This window comes from Oncorhynchus gorbuscha, linkage group LG17, assembly GCF_021184085.1.
Source record: "Oncorhynchus gorbuscha isolate QuinsamMale2020 ecotype Even-year linkage group LG17, OgorEven_v1.0, whole genome shotgun sequence".
NCBI classification, from domain to species: domain Eukaryota; kingdom Metazoa; phylum Chordata; class Actinopteri; order Salmoniformes; family Salmonidae; genus Oncorhynchus; species Oncorhynchus gorbuscha.
The window spans coordinates 44,189,393-44,206,174 of NC_060189.1; the positions used below are offsets into that span (position 1 = coordinate 44,189,393).

General features: G+C 45.4%; 1 protein-coding gene across 1 annotated transcript in view; it reads left to right on the forward strand.

Annotated features, from left to right (window-relative positions):
* The window catches only part of stard9 (StAR-related lipid transfer (START) domain containing 9), a 58,625-nt gene that overhangs the window by 2,046 nt on the left and 39,797 nt on the right, over positions 1–16,782 (forward strand). The window contains exons 2-3 of the mRNA XM_046309054.1: positions 655–724; positions 5,278–5,394. Of these exons, the coding sequence (XP_046165010.1) occupies positions 655–724; positions 5,278–5,394 (187 nt within the window). The remainder of the gene's footprint in view (positions 1–654; positions 725–5,277; positions 5,395–16,782) is intronic.

Below are 16,782 nucleotides of genomic sequence, written 5' to 3' on the forward strand. Positions count from 1 at the left end.
TTCCAACTCTGATTCCTAGATTTGTGGGATTGTCTTTGACACCATGTAATAGTCTCATGTCACTAGTCTCAAGTAGCGCTTGCTAGATTTTTGTCTGCCGCCCCTCCCTCTTTGAACGTCGCAAAGACAAAAAGTACATAAAACAGAGTTTGAAAAGGTAGCGCCGATGAAACGATGTCTCTGCAACGACCGTTAATGTAATTAGTGATTGGTCTCATGTAGCCGTCCTGTCTAACTGAGTAACGTGGGTAGATGAGAAGAGCCGATGAATGAAGGACACGGCCTGTCACCTTTATTAGTTTATGTTATTACCTCTCACACTCAGCTAATATATAATAATACATGTCATTTTAGCAGGCGCTTTTATCCAACGCGACTGATAATCAGGTGTGCATGCTTTTCATGTACGGGTGTTCCCAGTAATTCAACCCACTATCCTGACTTTACAGGTGCCGTGCTCTACTAACAGCTACAGAGGACCACCAGTTCGTGGTCATGTCTGTCCACCACGACTTTCCGTCTTCCCCCGCATCTGTTACCTGTCTCCCCAATTATACCCTGGGCAATTATAATGTGTAGTTAATGTGGGCAAATGCGTGAAACTATACAAAGGAAAGTATACTAACACAATGTCTATCGCTCTGCCTTTCACAGGGAAGGTGCGGATGGAGGGAGGCTAGCTGTGCAGGTGGAGGACAAGTTGGTTAGGATAAAGAATACTAAGGTGAGTGCTATACTGGCTTCTTACCCAGCATGGAACTGCACAGGTGACTCTGATCCACACACACACAAATGTCTCCTAAATAGTATCAGATTGGAGTTATTTTTCTTGTAACCAAAGCAGAACCCTTATTTTATTTGGGGCTATATAGAACCATTTCTTAAAGGTTCAATAAAGAACCATGGTCACAAGGGGGCTATAAAGAACCCTTTCCTAAGGTTCTATAAAGAACCACTGAAAAAGGTTCTATATACTACAGCGGAAAATGGCTCTACTATAGTCACAACCCTTTTTTATGGTTCTTTATAGAACCTTTATGGAGAATGAGAAAGGTGGGTTCTATAAACAATCTGAAAGGTTCTTTTGTAGAACGATACAGGGGTTTTTATTCTGGTCAGCCATATTATATTGTTCCATTTCCATAGGTGTTAATATTGTGTTAATTGGCTAGCTCAACCAAGCGAGCTACCTTCTGGAACAGCTGGGGATCCCTGGCTTATTTAGTCAACTGTCCTCAATTGACACAAGGCCACACTTTCACAAGACACATCACTGGCCATGGTTTTATAGAATGGCATAACACAACAGATGAGATCAACTGGAATGACACTCTCACTCACGGTTGCACAAAAAGAGCTGTGCTCAAACTACGCCCCCAAAACATTGTTATCAGCCGCCACCCCGACATTTTACTCCTCACTAAAAGAGCAAAGAACCCCTTTATGAACTGTAAAGAACCACCGAAGAGCTCAAAGGGTTTTTTGAGTCATCGTGGTTCCACAAAGAACCCATCACCCTTCCCAAAGAACTCTTGAGGAACCCCTGATACTGTATATGATATTCCCATGTTCTATTGCTCTTTGATATTGGCCAATATACAGTGGGGAGAACAAGTATTTGATACACTGACAATTTTGCAGGTTTTCCTACTAATGCTAATTAATTACTTAAAAATCATACAATGTGATTTTCTGGATTTTTGTTTTAGATTCCGTCTCTTACAGTTGAACCTATGATAAAACAAATTATAGACCTCTACATGCTTTGTAAGTAGGAAAACCTGCAAAATCGGCAGTGTATCAAATACTCCCCCTCACTGTATCTCTCAATCAACATCAGAGCTGAGGCGGCGATCATGACGGACTGTTTATGTGTGTAGGGCAGGTTGAGGGCAGCAGGTTTCGAGGAGGTGGGGGCATCCAGAGGGTATGTGTCTCTTACACACAGGATGTTTACACTCAGGACTGGGCCCTTTGCTGTCTGAATCCAATATTGTTTATAATGATTATGCAGAGCCTACACTCCCTCACACACACTGCCTCCTCACACACTCGGAGACACTTAGAGGGAGGGACTGTCGTACACAGGGCCCACAGGGACGCACACACATGTAGAAACACACACACAAACACACACACAGGCAAAGGGACACTCAAAGCCTCTGCTGTTTGGGGGATGATGACAAGTTGTTACAACCCAAGTTACAACCCTCATACCTTTGTTAGAGCACGTGGTTTAAAACCGTCTCCGTAGCGTGACTGAGTATCTGTGGCAGCCCCCCCCCCCCCCCCCATATAATTATTGCCTCCCAGATCCAGCAATTAGGAGGACACTGCTTTATTACCCCGTCTTAGTGACTTAAAATCAAGTTTTCTTGAGTGTGAATGTTCAGCTTTGCAATATTATCGCTGGTTGTTCGGGGCAGGAGATGTTTACGGCAGAAGTTAGTCGAAGGGAGAGGATATGTGTTTTTAGAAATGATGTGAAAGAGACGAGCCACATATGGTGTCCTGCTGTTATGGGAATAATTATTTTAGGCAAGTGGGACAGTTTGGATTAAGACGGAGAAAGTGAAAAGAGGGGAAGAGGAGAGTGAACACACACACACGCTCGGATGGGAGAGAGAGGGCAACGTTGAAGAAGGACGGGAGAGCAGGGGAATGAAGGAACGGAGGAGACCGAAATGGAGATAGACGGACGGATAGAGTAATGACCACAGAGGCGAGCTCACACACCATATCTAAGCCTGTGTGCGATGTGGTTTCACTCTCAGATCAGCCATCCGAAGCAAGGCTATTGTTTAGTATCATAACAATGGTGCATGGCTGAAGTAGCAGGTTTTCACTGCAGTCAATTAATTGGCTGTGAGGAATGAATAGCTTTAGTGTGGCCTAATGCTGTGGTAGAAACTTCATTGAAGATTGACTTGATTACTGTCAGACTGTGCAGAATCCCTGATCTACAACTGTGCATCCCAAATAACTACTCATATGTGCCCTGCTCAACCTGATCCCCTTAAACCGAGTGTGTTCTGAAACGATGGTGATGTCAGCTGTACATACAGTGCATTCGGGAAGTATTCAGACCCCTTGACTTTTTCCGAATGTTGTTACGTCACAGCCTTATTCTAAAATGTATTTTAAAAATGTTTACAAATTTCCTCATCAATCTACACACAATACTTTACTCCCACCTACATGTACTATTTACCTCGACTAACCTGTACCCCCGCACACTGACTCGGTACCCCCGCACACTGACTCGGTACCCCCTGTATATAGCCTCGTTATTGTTATTTTGTCGTGTTACTATGTGTTACTATTATTTTTTACTTTTAGTTTATTTAGTAAATATTTTCTCAACTGCATTGTTGTATTCGGCGCATGTGACAAATTAACATTTATTTGATAATTATTGGATTTGATGGCAAAGCAAAAACAGGTTTTTAGACATTTTTGCAAATGTATCAAAAATACAAATCTTACCATAATTACATAAATACAAATCTTTATTCAGTATTTGTTGAAACCTACAAATTACTTTGACTTCATAATTACATAAGATATAGCAGGTTGGATGGAGAGAGTCGCTGCACAGCTATTTTCAGGTCTCTCCAGAGATGTTCAATCGGGTTCCAGCCTCTCCTGTGTTGCCTTGTCTGTGTGCTTAGTGTCGTTGTCCTGTTGGAAGGTGAACCTTCGCCCACATTCTGAGGTCCTGAGCACTCTGGAGCAGGTTTTCATCATGGAGCTCTCTGTACTTTGCTCCGTTTATCTTTCCCTCGATCCTGACTAGTGTCCCAGTCCCTGCCACTGAAAAACACCCCCACAGTATGATGCTGCCACCACCATGCTTCACCGTAGGGATGGTGCCACGTTTCCTCCAGAAGTAACGCTTGGCATTCAGGACGGATATTTCAATCTTGGTTTCATCGGACCAGAGAATCTTGTTTCTCATGGTCTTGAGATTCTTTAGGTGCCTTTTGGCAAACTTCAAATGGGCTTTTTTTTTACTGAGGAGTGGCTCCGTCTGGCCACTCTACCATAAAGGCCTGATAGGTGGAGTGCTGCAAAGATGGTTGTCCTTCTGGAAGGTTCTCCCATCTCCACAGAGGAACTTTGGAGCTCTGTCAGAGTGACCATCGGGTTCTCGGTCACCTCCCTGACGAAGGTTGTTCTACCCTGTTTGCTCAGTGTGTCCAGGCGGCTCTAGGAAGAGTCATGGTGGTTCCTAACTTCTTCTGTTTAAGAATGATGGAGGCCACTGTGTTTTTCGGGGACCTTCAATGCTGCTGCAAAAAAAGTTGATACCCTTCCCCAGATCTGTGCCTCAACACAATCCTGTCTCGGAGCTCTATGGACAGTTCCTTCGACCTCATGTCTTGGTTTTTGCTCTGACATGCACTGTCAACTGTGTGTCCTTATATAGACAGACAGTGTTTGCTGTTTACCGAAACAGGATGCAACTGAACTCAATTTCGAGTCTCATAGCAAAGGGTCTGAATACTTATGTAAATAATAAAAAATAAAAAAAAAATGTTTTATACATTTGTAAACATTTTTACAGACCTGTTTTCACTTTGTCATTATAGGGTGTTGTTTTAGATTGATGAGAAATCCAGTTTTGAATAAGGCTGTGACGTAACAAAATGTGGAAAATGGGAAGGGGGTCTGAGTACTTTCCGAATGCACTGTACACGGAGACAACGATATCTACATGTTAAGAGAAAGGTTTGACAATATCACAGTGAAGATACGTACGAGGTCGACGGTTTGTAAGGTCCCGCGCACAAGACGAGAGTACTGCTTGTGAAATGATGCTCAGTTGGCTGTAAACTAAAGTTGTCCAGAGCAACAGCTCAACAGTTCTGTCCGGGCGTGTGGAGACATGCTCTGCTTCAGTTGCCCCCTGCGTGGCATGGCCCTTAGTCAACAGTCAACACCAGGGCAGTCACTCATTAGTAATGCTGACACTGTAGTTGATTTTAAGTGGTTGTTTCTAGCAGTAACACAGGGTAACACCGGTTCTCTTGCCTGGGCTGTAACCCTGGTAACCTCAGTCCCGTAAAGAATCAGTCCCGTAAAGAATCAGTCCCGTAAAGAATCAGTCCCGTAAAGAATACGCTTCGACGCGTTATTTTGAAGACCCGATTTGAATGTACAGCGAAACGGGCACATTGTGTCAGTACAGCTTAAACCTGACATTTGTCCCTGAGAGTCCCTAACTGACCGACATCTGTTGTCTCACTGTCTCTCTGTCTGTGCCCCCCCCCCCAGCTGGATGGACGTCAGGACGTCCATGGAGACTCCAGGGAGAAGGTGCTGGAGTTTGGTTTTGACTACTGCTACTGGTCTGTGTCCCCAGAGGAACCACACTACGCCTCACAGGAGGAGGTAAGAGGGAGTCCTGCGTGTTGTTTTTTAATTTTTTATTTGAGCTGTTGTTGTACCGGGTTTCGTGCCGGTTGAATGGCGGCATCGGGCATGTGCGTGCCCGGGCAGCCTTTGGGGTGTTGGCAGGGGTGGGTGTCAGGAAGCACAAAATGGGAGTGAAAGGTACTATCTGTACTTGTCCAATCAAGTGTTTTTCCACGGTCATGATGTGCCCTAAGGAACACCACCCTGGCATTTGTGTGTGAGGCAGCCGGGGGGGACGGTGGGCAGGGTGGGCAGGGTGGGCGTTGGGCAGGGAGGGCGGTGGGCAGGGTGGACAGGGTGGACAGGGTGGGCAGGGTGGACAGGGTGGGCAGGGGGAATCACAACCTGAACTGAAGGAAGACGTCCAGGGGAAATAATACTGTGTTTGGAAAGAAACAAAACATCTTGGATATTGATTTGATTTGTGCGGGCCTCAGATTCTCTTTTATGTCTCTGTGATTGGCTGATTAAATCTGTTTGTGCTGCTTTGATTGGTGGGTGCTACTGTTTTTCCTGGTACTGATGGGAGGAGGAGCCAGAATAAGACCCACCCCCTCAGATCCAGACTAGCAGAGGCCATTGTGTCATGTTAGTTGGACCTCCGTTTATACAACTCAAACTTGATGAATTCTGCATTGTCTTGTTCTGATTCCCGGCTGATTTATTTACAAACAAGCATTTCAGTTTAGGACAAGCTATGCAAGCAATGTTGCCTTTGGTGTTGAAGACAAGTACCATGACATGGGAAAAGCCTTGGACCACCATGGCTTGGTCTAGATCCAATGATTTTGTTCTGGTCTGTGTCTGTGAAGACTGGAGTGTTCCACCCTCTCCTCCACCCTCCACCCTCCACCCCCCTCCACCCTCCACCCCCTCCTCCACCCCCCCCCCCCCACCCTCCACCCCCTCCTCCACCCTCCATCCCCTCCTCCACCCTCCACCCCCTCCACCCTCTCCTCCACCCTCCACCCCCTCCTCCACCCTCCACCACTCCTCCACCCTCCACCCCTCCTCCACCCTCCACCCCTCCTCCACCCTCCACCCTCTCCTCTACCCCCTCTGCCTCTCCTCTGCTGTCTCTCCTCTCCTCCCCTGAGAAGTGTGTGTGTGTGTGTGTGTGTGTGTGTGTGTGTGTGTGTGTGTGTGTGTGTGTGTGTGTGTGTGTGTGTGTGTGTGTGTGTGTGTGTGTGTGTGTGTGTGTGTGTGTGTGTGTGTGTGTGTGTGTGTGTGTGTGTGTGTGTGTGTGTGAACGAGCTGTGACGGCCCACTCGCTGGAGCAAAACACAGCGCTCTTTCCTCTCTCGCTCTCTCTCAATTCAATTCACTCGGCTTTATTGGCATGGGAACGTTGCCGAAGCAAGTGAAATGGATAAACAAAAGTGAAATAAACAATTAAAAGGGAAAACAGTAAATATTACACTCACACAGGTTCCAAAAGAATAAAGACATTGCAAATGTCTTATGTCTATATACAGTCTCTCTCTGTCTGTGTCACTCTTTCATCCCTCCCTCTCTGTCTCTCTCTTCCTCTGTTGTCCCATTCTCTCCATCTCTGAGTTGTGCCCAGTCAGAGGGTGCTGGTGGGGTGGCCCTGCCACTACATTCCTCTGGTGACCCGTGGTGGGCGAGGAGGAGGGACAACAGGGGCACGGCATAGAGATGAAATATATTGTTGTTAGTGTGTGTGTTTTCTCTTTACTTTTGTGGAGCAGGGTCACAGTCTGACCTCTTTCTGAGGCCTTTAAGTGTGTGGCTGTTCCACACAAACTCTGACAGTGGCAACAGAGCTGACATTCACTGGCCACACGGCACAGATAGTTGCTAGGTCTACCCTTCTCTCTAGACTCTGTCCCAAAGAATGTAGACGAAACACTATTTACAGTGCTTTATGTTGACAACATTTGAGTACAGTGTTGAATAAAACGACTTGTGTTAGGTGACCTGAGGCTAATACTAAGGACTGGTCGTAAGGGCAGATGACAAAAAGTCTGTGTTGTTTGTGCAGTTTCGGAACACTTAATACCCTCAGCAGTTCATACTTTCCCCAGACTTTCATTCGCAGACACACAGTTGAAGTCGGAAGTTTACATACAGTTAGGTTGGAGTCATTAAAACTCGTTTTTCCAACCACTCCACGAATTTCTTGTTAACAAACTATAGTTTTGGCAAGTTGGTTAGGACATCTGCTTTGTGCATGTCACAAGTCATTTTTCCAACAATTGTCTACAGACAATTATTGCACAATTATTGATTATTTCACTGTATCACAATTCCAGTGGGTCAGAGGTTTACATACACTAAGTTGACTGTGCCTTTACACAGCTTTAAAAATTCCAGAAAATTATGTCATGGCTTTAGAAGCTTCTGTTAGGCTAATTGACATAATTTGAGTCAATTGAAGGTGTACCTGTGGATGTATTTCAAGGCCTACCTTCAAACTCAATGCCTCTTTGCTTGACATTATGGGAAAATCTAAAGAAATCAGACAAGACCTCAGAAAAACAATTGTAGACCTCTACAAGACTGGTTCATCCTTGGGAGCAATTGGCAGTTTTGGCAAGTCGGGTAGGACAGCTACTTTGTGTATGACACAAGTCATTTTTCCAACAATTGTTCACAGACAGATTATTTCACTTATAATTCACTGTATCACAATTCCAGTGGGTCAGAAGTTTATATACACTAAGTTGACTGTGCCTTTTAAACAGCTTGGAAAATTCCAATTGGAGGTGTACCTGTGGATGTATTTCAAGGCCTACCTTCAAACTCAGTGCCTCTTTGCTTGACATCATGGGAAAATCAAAAGAAATCCGACAAGACCTCAGAAAAACAATTGTAGACCTTTACAAGACTGGTTCTTCCTTGGGAGCAATTTCCAAATGCCTGAAGTTACGACGTTCATCTGTACAAATAATAGTACGCAAGTATAAACACCATGGGACCACGCAGCCGTCATACCGCTCAGGAAGGAGACGTGTTCTGTCTCCTAGAGATGAACGTACTTTGTTGTGAAAAGTGCAAATCAATCCCAGAACAACAGCAAAGGACCTTGTGAAGTTACTGGAGGAAACCGGTACAAAAGTATCACATACCACAGTAAAACAAGTCCTACATCGACATAACCTGAAAGGCCTCTCAGCAAGGAAGAAACCACTGCTCCAAAACCACCATAAAAAAGTCAGACTACGGTTTGCAACTGCACATGGGCACAAAGATCTGATGAAACAAAAATAGAACTGTTTAACCATCATTATGTTTGGAGGAAAAAGGGGGAGGCTTGCAAGCCGAAGAACACCATCCCAATCGTGAAGCACGGGGGTGGCAGCATCATGTTGTGGGGGTGCTTTGCTGCAGGAGGAACTGTTGCACTTCACACAAATAGATGGCATCATGAGGGTGGGAAATTGTGTGGATATATTGAAGCAACATCTCAAGACACCAGTCAGGAAGTTAAAGCTTGGTCACAAATGGGTCTTCCAAATGGACAATGACCCCAAGCATACTTCCAAAGTTGTGGCAAAATGGCTTAAGGACAACAAAGTCAAGGTATTGGAGTGGCCATCACAAAGCCCTGACCTCAATCCTATAGAACATTTGTGGGCAGAACTGAAAAAGCGTGTGTGAGGAAGCTTCACCCAACTTATTGTGGGAAGCTTGTGGAAGGCTACCCGAAACGTTTGACCCAAGTTAAACAATTGAAAGGCAATGCTACCAAATACTAATTGAGTGTATGTAAACTTCTGACCCAGTGGGAATGTGATGAAAGAAATAAAAGCTGAAATAAATAATTTTTTCTACTATTATTCTGACATGTGACATTCTTAAAATAAAGTGGTGATCCTAACTGACCTAAGACAGGGCATTTTTACTCTGATTAAATGTCAGGAATTGTGAAAAACTTAGTTTAAATGTATTTGGCTAAGGTTCCGACTTCATCTCTAGTCATTAAAAAAAGAATAGAGTTTTGTTTTCTCCCTTAATAGTACACTTGTGTAATAGACCTACCTATAATTTCAACAGTCTTTAATTCCATTTTAAAAAGTCTTGCCATTTTAGATAAGCGTCAGATTCATTTTCCTCCCACCGGTGCCAAGCACTATTTTAAAGTCACGACTCAGCCTTGTGTTTTTCTCAAGCAACATGTCGGAGCGCTGTAGTGTAGTCGTGTGTGTCCAGAGAAGACAGTGTCCTCCTGGCTTAACTTCCTGTTGAGCCCAGAGGGACTGAGTCAATCTGAGACCCATGGAGGGGGGGAGGGGAAACTCCAACTTAACCCCTGCTCCTCCAGTCTCTACCCCGACCACACCCCTCTGAGACTGCTCCAGAGCAAACCCCCCCCTATTCCCACCACCCCGAGCTGCTAGAGCTCTGCTGTGTTGCTTTGTACTGTCTGGATGTGCTGTATATGCCACAGAATGAAAAGGAACACATACTGTGGGGTCTGCAATTATTGACACCCCTTGATAAAGCTTAGCCATGATGACTGTATAAAGTAAATCATCCAAAATGCCGAGCTGTGTATATTATGCAAAAAAAAAACATTTGTGGAAATAATATTGTTTTATACTAATGAAATTGCTCTGGAAAAGAGAAAGTCGTGTTTTTCTTCTCTCAAAAAAGGCAGGGGTCAAAATGATTGACACCGCTAAAGATTCTTATAAATAGAGTAGTTAAAACGTTTCGTATTCGTTCCTGTGTCCCTGGCACGCAGTGATCTTTGACCCCTCTGTAACTTTCTCACTCCTCAGTATTCACGATTCGTTCAGGATGATCTGTAATCATGGTAGCATCCGCATGAATGTAGAAGTGTTTAGACACCTATTCTATTCTCATTTACAATAAACGCCACCCACCCCAGTATGACACTACACATTATGTACCAGTGATTTCTACCAAAACACAACCAAAACAAACAGAAAATGCATCCAAAGTGTTCGTAGAGTCACAAGCTTCATGTAGTCATTGCGTATGCCAGGAATCTGGGACCAAATACTAAACATTTGACTGCTTTAATTATAGGGATCTTTAGGGGCGTCAATGACGTTGACTTGTTATGGTATATGCTGCAGTGACAGTGGGCTGGTGGAGTGTCCTCCAGAGGAGGTTTAACCGCATGCTCTCCACTCAGTCAGAAAGAAGGAGTGAACTGGAGAAGAGAGAGGAGGGAGAGTAGAAAGGAGGGGGAAGGTGAGAGGAGGAAGGGAGCGAGAGAGAAAGAGAGAGAGAGAATGAGAGCTCCTAGGTATTCACTACGGAGTTAGGCTTTGGAACAGAGCGGAATAAGAGATATAATCCATAATGGAGCCCAGCTGTTGAGGTAGTGGTGAACTAGAGAGGGAGAATGGCCCTATTTATTTAAGCACTCATTTTGTAAGTGTTAGATGTGTATACTTACTGCGTAATATATTATCTTCTATGTTTAATTAACATGGGACATTTAACCAAAACTCGTTGAAGGACTGGGGCATTTAAATAGATGGAAAACGGAAATAGCTGAGAACCGGGAATCATCTGGAGCACAGAGAGAGGAGGGTGGAAGAGGGAGTGAGAGAGGGGGGATGAGAGGGAGACAGAGAGAGGGGAGGAGGAGAATATATTGGGGTAAAGAGAGAGAGAGAGAGAGATGGAGAAGAGAGAACGAGGAGGGAGGGAATGGAGGGAGGGAGAGCAAAAACACCCCGGTCCAAGCTCCAAGCTGACTTCATTTGGTAATAAAACCCAGCATTGAGCTCCAGATTCAGATCCTGTCCAATGACGTCTTTTGGGCTGAAATCTAACTGTGAAAAATGACTTAGTGGAGCAGCTGTGAGTTTGGCAGACGAGAAATGGGCGGTTCTGTCGACCCCTTGCCCATTCCCCTCCTCCACCTCTGGAATTCTCTGTCTCTCTCTCTCTCTCTCTCTCTCTCTCTCTCTCTCTCTCTCTCTCTCTCTCTCTCTCTCTCTCTCTCTCTCTCTCTCTCTCTCTCTCTCTCTCTCTCTCTCTCTCTCTCTCTCTCTCTCTCTCTCTCTCTCTTTCTTCTCTCTCTCTCTCTCTCTTTGTCATTCTCGTCTCTCTCTCTCTTTCTCTCTTTCTCATTCTCGTCTCTTTCTCTCTCTTTATCATTCTCGTCTCTTTCTCTCTCTGTCTCATTCTTGTCTCTTTCTCTCTCATTCCCGTCTCTCTCTCTCTCTCTCTCTCTCTCTCTCTCTCTCTCGTTTTCATTCTCGTCTCTTTCTCTCTCTTTGTCATTCTCGTCTCTCTCTCTCTCTCTCTTTCTCATTCTTGTCTCTTTCTCTCTCTTTGTCTCTCTCTCTCTCTCTCTCTCTCTCTCTCTCTCTCTCTCTCTCTCTCTTCCCTCTCTCTCTCTCTCTCTCTCTCTCTCTCTCTCTCTCTCTCTCTCTCTCTCGTTTTCATTCTCGTCTCTTTCTCTCTCTTTGTCATTCTCGTCTCTCTCTCTCTTTCTCTCTTTCTCATTCTCGTCTCTTTCTCTCTCTTTATCATTCTCGTCGCTCTCTCTCTCTGTCTCATTCTTGTCTCTTTCTCTCTCATTCCTGTCTCTCTCTCTCTCTCTCTCTCTCTCTCTCTCTCTCTCTCTCTCTCTCTCTCTCTCTCTCTCTCGTTTTCATTCTCGTCTCTTTCTCTCTCTTTGTCATTCTCGTCTCTTTCTCTCTCATTCCCGTCCCGTCTCTCTCTCTCTCTCTCTCTCTCTCTCTCTCTCTCTCTCTCTCTCTCTCTCTCTCGTTTTCATTCTCGTCTCTTTCTCTCTCTTTGTCATTCTCGTCTCTCTCTCTTTCTCTCTTTCTCATTCTCGTCTCTTTCTCTCTCTTTATCATTCTCGTCTCTCTCTCTCTCTCTCTCATTCCCGTCTCTCTCTCTCTCTCTCTCTCTCTCTCTCTCTCTCTCTCTCTCTCTCTCTCTCTCGTTTTCATTCTCGTCTCTTTCTCTCTCTTTGTCATTCTCGTCTCTCTCTCTCTTTCTCTCTTTCTCATTCTCGTCTCTTTCTCTCTCTTTATCATTCTCGTCTCTCTCTCTCTCTCTCTCTCTCATTCCCGTCTCTCTCTCTCTCTCTCTCTCTCTCTCTCTCTCTCTCTCTCTCTCTCTCTCTCTCTCTCTCTCTCTCTCTCTCTCTCTCTCTCTCTCTCTCTCCCTCCCTCCCCCCATGCTGTGTTCATGACTTGATTATGCTCTTGGTATTTCTAGGTCTGTGTGTTAGTCTATAGGAAGAAGCAGAACTGCTCTGTGCTTTACAGTGATTGATTACTGACGGACTGGTCAAAGGAACCATGACTCCCACACATATTTAATCTAATGGCAGACTATTAGACTAGGTACGGACACTCACAAGCCACAAAGACATCAATAGTTTGGTCTTGCTTAGACACTTATAAAATCCTGATAAAAAAATAAAAAAAGTGGAGCACCTGTGATGGACAAAAAAAAGTATTCTAATTTAATGTTATCTTAGTAAGCACACGATGTTGCTGCCCGTATCTCTGCATACTTGCAGTTCTCTGGACCAGTGATGGTAATAGCAGACCAGAATAAACCCCTGTACTGTACCCCTACAGAGAGTATAGCAGATGAGACAGCTACGCCATACAAAAAAACACATAAAAAAAATCACACTGTTGAAAGAACACGCGTGAACAAATCACAGACATACTGTATGTGTTTCCCCAATATTTCCAGTCCAGTATAAGTATCACGTGTGTTTTTGTAACTGGCGGGTTTAGAACCCGTGACTCCCACAGGAGAAGCCAACGTCTTGACCATGAAGGACAACACTCATTTTTTATAAGGCGCAGGCGGGGCTACCTCATCACGTGACCGTGAGCAAACACGACCGACTCGTGTCCGATACATTTTCACATGTGCATTTCCACATTTTAATGTCAACTAGGGTTGTCAATCGATTCAAAAATGTAATCGAGTTGATCGCAGGATTTGCTGGGATTACAAGCAAATTCGTCCTTTGCTCAAATTGAGCTGTAATTTACAAAAAGTATTACAATAATATTTGCGTTTTAATTTTGTTCAAAGTAACAGTTAGCAAAATCGGGTAAATTGATGAACACACTTCAAAGTCAATTGGTTTTGCCATCACATTGTTTTTAGCTATGTAGATGATGTATGTTGATGTTTTCAGTGAATTTTAAATGCTTTCAGACAATGCGGAAAAAAAGATATACAAATAGTTAACTTGAGGCAATGAAGGGACAGAATAAGTTCCAAGAAGAACAAAAAGAAATGGGGAAACTTAGTCTGGATGGTCTTCAGAGATAGATGAGAGGGGTTGAGGGTAGATGAGAGGGGTTGAGGGTAAGATGAAGGTTGGTATTAAAACAAACAAAAGATAACTATTGTAAAATACACTGTCTGTAAAATGTATATTTTTAAAGTTATTATACCTTTATTTAACTAGGCAAGTCAGTTAAGAACAAATTCTTATTTTCAATGACGGCCTAGGAACAGTGGATTAACTTCCTTGTTCAAGGGCAGAACGACAAATTTGTACCTTGTCAGCTCGGGGATTTGAACTTGCAACCTTTCGGTTACTAGTCCAATGCTCTAACCACTAGGCTACCCTAAGTTTCTCCAATTAGCGGAGGGTTGGTAGGGTTAGGGGAAAATATATACAAAAAATATATATACAGTGCCTTCAGAAAGTATTCAAACCCCTTGAATTTTTCCACATTTTGTTACGTTAAAGCCTTATTCAAAAATGTATTAAATCGTTTTTTACCCCTCATCAATCTGCACACAATGCCCCATAATGACAAAGCAAAAACAGGTTTTTAGAAGTTTTTGCACATTTATTACAAATAAAAAACTGAAATAACACATTTACATAAGTACATTACATTTACATTTAAGTCATTTAGCAGACGCTCTTATCCAGAGCGACTTACAAATTGGTGCATTCACCTTATGACATCCAGTGGAACAACCACTTTACAATAGTGCATCTAAATATTTTAAGGGGGGAAGGGGGGTGAGAAGGATTACTTTATCCTATCCTAGGTATTCCTTAAAGAGGTGGGGTTTCAGGTGTCTCCGGAAGGTGGTGATTGACTCCGCTGTCCTGGCGTCGTGAGGGAGTTTGTTCCACCATTGGGGAGCCAGAGCAGCGAACAGTTTTGACTGAGCTGAGCGGGAACTGTACTTCCTCAGTGGTAGGGAGGCGAGCAGGCCAGAGGTGGATGAACGCAGTGCCCTTATTTGGGTGTAGGGCCTGATCAGAGCCTGGAGGTACTGAGGTGCCGTTCCCCTCACAGCTCCGTAGGCAAGCACCATGGTCTTGTAGCGGATGCGAGCTTCAACTGGAAGCCAGTGGAGAGAGCGGAGGAGCGGGGTGACGTGAGAGAACTTGGGAAGGTTGAACACTAGACGGGCTGCGGCGTTCTGGATGAGTTGTAGGGGTTTAATGGCACAGGCAGGGAGCCCAGCCAACAGCGAGTTGCAGTAATCCAGACGGGAGATGACAAGTGCCTGGATTAGGACCTGCGCCGCTTCCTGTGTGAGGCAGGGTCGTACTCTGCGGATGTTGTAGAGCATGAACCTACAGGAACGGGCCACCGCCTTGATGTTAGTTGAGAACGACAGTTTGTTGTCCAGGATCACGCCAAGGTTCTTAGCGCTCTGGGAGGAGGACACAATGGAGTTGTCAACCGTGATGGCGAGATCATGGAACGGGCAGTCCTTCCCCGGGAGGAAGAGCAGCTCCGTCTTGCCGAAGTTCAGCTTGAGGTGGTGATCCGTCATCCACACTGATATGTCTGCCAGACATGCAGAGATGCGATTCGCCACCTGGTCATCAGAAGGGGGAAAGGAGAAGATTAATTGTGTGTCGTCTGCATAGCAATGATAGGAGAGACCATGTGAGGTTATGACAGAGCCAAGTGACTTGGTGTATAGTGAGAATAGGAGAGGGCCTAGAACAGAGCCCTGGGGACACCAGTGGTGAGAGCGCGTGGTGAGGAGACAGATTCTCGCCACGCCACCTGGTAGGAGCGACCTGTCAGGTAGGACGCAATCCAAGCGTGGGCCGCGCCGGAGATGCCCAACTCGGAGAGGGTGGAGAGGAGGATCTGATGGTTCACAGTATCGAAGGCAGCCGATAGGTCTAGAAGGATGAGAGCAGAGGAGAGAGAGTTAGCTTTAGCGGTGCGGAGCGCCTCCGTGATACAGAGAAGAGCAGTCTCAGTTGAATGACTAGTCTTGAAACCTGACTGATTTGGATCAAGAAGGTCATTCTGAGAGAGATAGCGGGAGAGCTGACCAAGGACGGCACGTTCAAGAGTTTTGGAGAGAAAAGAAAGAAGGGATACTGGTCTGTAGTTGTTGACATCGGAGGGATCGAGTGTAGGTTTTTTCAGAAGGGGTGCAACTCTCGCTCTCTTGAAGACGGAAGGGACGTAGCCAGCGGTCAGGGATAAGTTGATGAGCGAGGTGAGGTAAGGGAGAAGGTCTCCGGAAATGGTCTGGAGAAGAGAGGAGGGGATAGGGTCGAGCGGGCAGGTTGTTGGGCGGCCGGCCGTCACAAGACGCGAGATTTCATCTGGAGAGAGAGGGGAGAAAGAGGTCAGAGCACAGGGTAGGGCAGTGTGAGCAGAACCAGCGGTGTTGTTTGACTTAGCAAACGAGGATCGGATGTCGTCGATCTTCTTTTCAAAATGGTTGACGAAGTCATCTGCAGAGAGGGAGGGGGAGGAGGATTCAGGAGGGAGGAGAATGTGGCAAAGAGCTTCCTAGGGTTAGAGGCAGATGCTTGGAATTTAGAGTGGTAGAAAGTGGCTTTAGCAGCAGAGACAGAGGAGGAAAATGTATAGAGGAGGGAGTGAAAGGATGCCAGGTCCGCAGGGAGGCGAGTTTTCCTCCATTTCCGCTCGGCCTTCCGGAGCCCTGTTCTGTGAGCTCGCATTGAGTCGTCAAGCCACGGAGCGGGAGGGGAGGACCGAGCCGGCCTGGAAGATAGGGGACATAGAGAGTCAAAGGATGCAGAAAGGGAGGAGAGGAGGGTTGAGGAGGCAGAATCAGGAGATAGGTTGGAGAAGGTTTGAGCAGAGGGAAGAGATGATAGGATGGAAGAGGAGAGAGTAGCGGGGGAGAGAGAGCGAAGGTTGGGACGGCGCGATACCATCCGAGTAGGGGCAGTGTGGGAAGTGTTGGATGAGAGCGAGAGGGAAAAGGATACAAGGTAGTGGTCGTAAGTATTCAGACCCTTTACTCAGTACTTTGTTGAAGCACATTTGGCAGCAATTACAGCCTCGATTCTTCTTGGGTATGACACTACAAGCTTGGCACATCTGTATTTGGGGAGTTTCTCCCATTCTCCTCTGCAGATCCTCTCAAGCTCTGTCAGGTTGGATGGGGAGCATTGCT